Raw genomic sequence first — 4,069 nt, forward strand, 5'->3', positions numbered from 1 at the left:
GCTGAGTTTAGTGTGTAAACGACACAAACACTGAAATAGTTCTTTTCAAGAAGACAGAGTCCTGGTTTCGTTTAAAGGTCCCATAGTGGCGGTATTTTGCTAAAAATCAGATGAAAAATATGTATTGGTTGGTTGACATGACTTTAGTGAAATTAGCAGCTCAATAGTAGAAAGGTGTCCATCCCAGGATTAAGATGAGCTTGAATTATATGTTCTAAATTTAAATGTAAACTAACAACAAGATATTATAAATAGATGTTTTACCTCATTCGAAGGTCTCTGAATGTAGAATTTAGCTGATAGCGCAGCCTACAGTCTCTGCCCCACTCAAAGCAGGTGAGGAAGGGGGCGGTGCCAGTGACATAAAGCTGCATTGCGAATTCAGAATAAAAGCATGTCAGGTAGAAATGTCGAAATCAAAACATTTTTTTTCTCTACTATATTTTTTGCTCTTAGGACAAAAGCGCCTGTCTCAGGGAGAAATGCAAAAAAAAAAAATGTCAGTGAATTTTTGTTTAAATAAACAGGCAGATAGTAAAGTGCAAAAAGAGAATGTGTAGGAAAAATAAACACTATTACTTCAAAGTTTTAAGCCTAATACAACCTGTTTTTGTTTTTTTGTCCTAACATGCCTCTTTTTCTTGTTTGCTTTGATAAACATTTATGCCTTTGTTATTGTTGAATATGATGTAATGTACACATCCTCTCATTACAATAAAAGCAAACTCAGATTTGAGACTCCCTAAAAAGAATCACTGTGAGCAAATTAAACTCAATTTTTATTCTGCTTATAACTTCATAAGTAATACTAAAACAGTTATTTACAAATGTTTTTAAATAAATCTTTCAAGTACTAAGTGGAAGTTCTTGCATAACACAGTTCTTATCTATTGGTCAAAGTTAGAATAAAAGTTGATCACAGCCCCCAAGTAAATAATGATCACACATGATGTCTGCCCACATTTAAAGATAAACGGTGTCCTTTTGTGTCTAATACAAAGTAGACTATTTCCACTTTATTCAGATAGATATGTTACTTTTATTTTCAAAATGTGATGGTCTGTTCTCAAAATAAATAATTTTGTGTGTCTTGCAGCATGAGGAACTATCTAAAAAGATGATTGACCATCTGATGGAAAAGAATGATGACTTGCTAAAACAGATGTATGATGTGCGGAAGAAAATGACTGACGAAGATTCTGAAAAAGTAGATGGCGTACTAACAAAGATGGAGGATGTGCAGAAGATAATGACGGACAAGGATAAAGGACATTCTGGAAAAATAGAAGAGCTTAAAAAGATTCTAAAAAAATATCTAAAAGAATATCTAAAAGAAGATCTGGATTTCATCAAGGATCTCATAGACCCCCCAAAAAAGGTACCCATCCTGATAGCTCCTGGAATCTATCATTAACAGTTCATCTAATTGGGCTTGCTTTGGACGCGCAGTGGTTAGCGCACATGACCCATGTATGAAGGCCTTAGTCCTCGACATGGGTTACCACTAGTGTGATAAAATCCCCCCCCCCCAAAAAAGTTCCTCTTGTTCATAACAATAGTGTTTATTCTCACTTTTCCTTGCGCCAATATAAACTACTGTTTTTGCTTATGTTATATTCAACATTGATACAGTTCTAAACATTACCAGAATCCTTGATGTTATTTTGTGTTGATTTTCTTCAATAATGAAGACGATCCCAGCTACTGACCAACCAACAGGAGGATCAGGAGGAGCGAGAAAACAGGTACTAGAAAAGAAGAACCTATACCTGAACTGTTTCAAAGGTTGGATTTATAATGCGTGATAACTGAAGCATTGTGTAAGATAATGATAGAAATATGTTATATAAGGTACCATCATTAAGATAATATAGTGCAACACGGTATGGGTTTCAAATTTAAAAGCTCAAGAAGTTATATTTTTATCACTAATCATTTCAGACCTCCCTCCAGCTTCTTCAGTCTTTCCATCTTTAAAATATCCATTTCCATCTAAAATAGCCGAGTTTGATGTGTAATGTAACAAACACTGGCATTGCTCTTTTCAAGAAGACAGAGTCCTGGTTTTGTTTAAAGGTCCCATGTCCATCCCAGGATTAAGATTAGCTTGAACTATATGTTCTAAATTAAAATATAAACTAACATCAAGATGTTATAAATAGATGTTTTACCTCATTCGAAGGTCTCTGAATATAGAATTTAGCTGATAGCGCAGCCTACAGTGTCTGCCCCAATCAAAGCAGGTGAGGAAGGGGCGGGGCCAGTGACATCGAGTTGCATTGCGCTTTCAGAATAAAAGCATGTCAGGTAGAAATGTTGAAATCAAATTTGTTTTTTTCCTCACCGCAGTATATTTTTTGCTCTTGGGGACAAATGCGCCTTTCACAAACCCTCTTAGCTACGTCTATACTATTAAAGGGAAAAATGCAAAAATATTGTCAATGAATGTTTGCTTAAATAAACAGGTAGATAATAAAGTAAAAAATAGAATATGTAGGAAAAAATAGTTGTTTTCTTTCTTGTTTGCTTTGATAAACATTTTAGAATGACTTTGCTATTGTTGTTCTACAAGCATATATATTCAACATTGATACAGTACTAAAACATCACCACAATCCTTGAATGTTATGGAAGCAATGGTAGAAAAATGTATAATCAATATTATAGAAACTTAAGGAAATTTGACAGGGAGTTGGTTTAGAAGTGATGGACTGGTCTGTATAAAACCAGTGCAGCATTAGAACCAGGGCCGAAACAATTAATCAGAATCATGTTTTTCCTCCTTAAAATTCTGAAAATGGTCGTTAGGTCATATCCAAGTAACGTCTTACTATGGGCAAACGACTTGAAGACACAAACTAAACTGTTCATAATTTATCAGTTATGGTACATCAGCATTTAAAACAAGTAGGCGAATCGCTGTCGTGTGTATGACGTCATCCGCGCACGCCGGCTACCCTTCATTCATTCTGTCCGCTGAACTGCTGCTAGTTTTACTCACATGCCTGGAAGATGTCTAGTGCTACTACCACATATGATCTCGCTCTTGAAATGGAATTGAACGATTCAGATTAGCTCGCCGAATGAATATAAGGGGTAGAGCATAGCCACCTGTGGCCCGGGCTGCCTGTCACAACTCCAGTCCGACGTCATACACGCGCCGCTTTGTTTTTAAAAGATATAAATATAAAAAATATAACTGCGGATGTCTGGGTGACAGTGATTCACCTACAAAATATGAATGCTGGCATACCATAATGAATAAATTATGAACAGTTTAGTTTGTGCCTTCAAGTCATTTGCCCATAGGAAGACCTTACTTGGATATAACCTAACAGTTATATCTTCAGAACTGCTCCAAATGACACAAAACTTATATGGGTGAGTAGAACATGATGTAATAATGTAAAATCAAGAGCCCAATGTAAAAAAAAAAAAAAACGGAGTTGCCCTTTAAATAATGGAATTAAAAACATCTCTAGGGAGCACGCTGCCAAACCAACCTAGAAGTTCTGACTCTAGACCTCAGCATTTTTTGGGCCCTGCGTACAGCCCTTTTTTTAACCTGGTTTAATTCAGAAAAAAATCTTCTAGGGAACCTCTGACTTTCTTATATTACTATTTATTAATCTAATAAATAATCGTCAGATAAATTCATATGTAAAATAATCTTTAGTTGCAGCCCTAATCTGAATATATTCATCTTCTTCTGTATATGTCTGTAAGTGAGTTTGGTGAAACACCTGGCAATAATTATTTACAATTCTGTTGTTCTTCTGTAGAGGCCACCCGCAAATCGTTCAGAAAAGCGCTACATCCTCTACGACATTGTGTCCAACACGATAAACAAGATTGATGTAGATAAGTGGGATTATTTTGCCAGGTGGGTATTTTTTTATAGGATTTCACACTCTAAATGTGTCTTGTTTTAAATATAAACACATATTTCCAAACATCTGTTTCCTTTTTCCATATGACAGAGACTGTCATTACCTGGGAATGAAGAACAGCTTTGACCATGAGCGTTTGATCAAATCTGCTAGGGCGTGTAAGGTGTATGGAAAGTGGC

The 4,069-nt window shown here is 35.7% G+C and overlaps 1 protein-coding gene across 1 annotated transcript in view; it reads left to right on the top strand.

Annotated features, from left to right (window-relative positions):
- Positions 1–4,069, top strand: part of LOC107104708 (deoxynucleoside triphosphate triphosphohydrolase SAMHD1-like) — a gene marked incomplete at its 5' end in the record, with an annotated part of 20,899 nt that overhangs the window by 7,428 nt on the left and 9,402 nt on the right. Inside the window, 4 exon segments of the mRNA XM_015404778.1 lie at positions 1,097–1,378; positions 1,692–1,745; positions 3,783–3,883; positions 3,981–4,069. Coding sequence (XP_015260264.1) covers positions 1,097–1,378; positions 1,692–1,745; positions 3,783–3,883; positions 3,981–4,069 — 526 coding nt within the window.

The sequence above is a fragment of the Cyprinodon variegatus genome, unplaced genomic scaffold (genome assembly GCF_000732505.1).
Source record: "Cyprinodon variegatus isolate N-32 unplaced genomic scaffold, C_variegatus-1.0 Scaffold1855, whole genome shotgun sequence".
Taxonomy (NCBI): domain Eukaryota; kingdom Metazoa; phylum Chordata; class Actinopteri; order Cyprinodontiformes; family Cyprinodontidae; genus Cyprinodon; species Cyprinodon variegatus.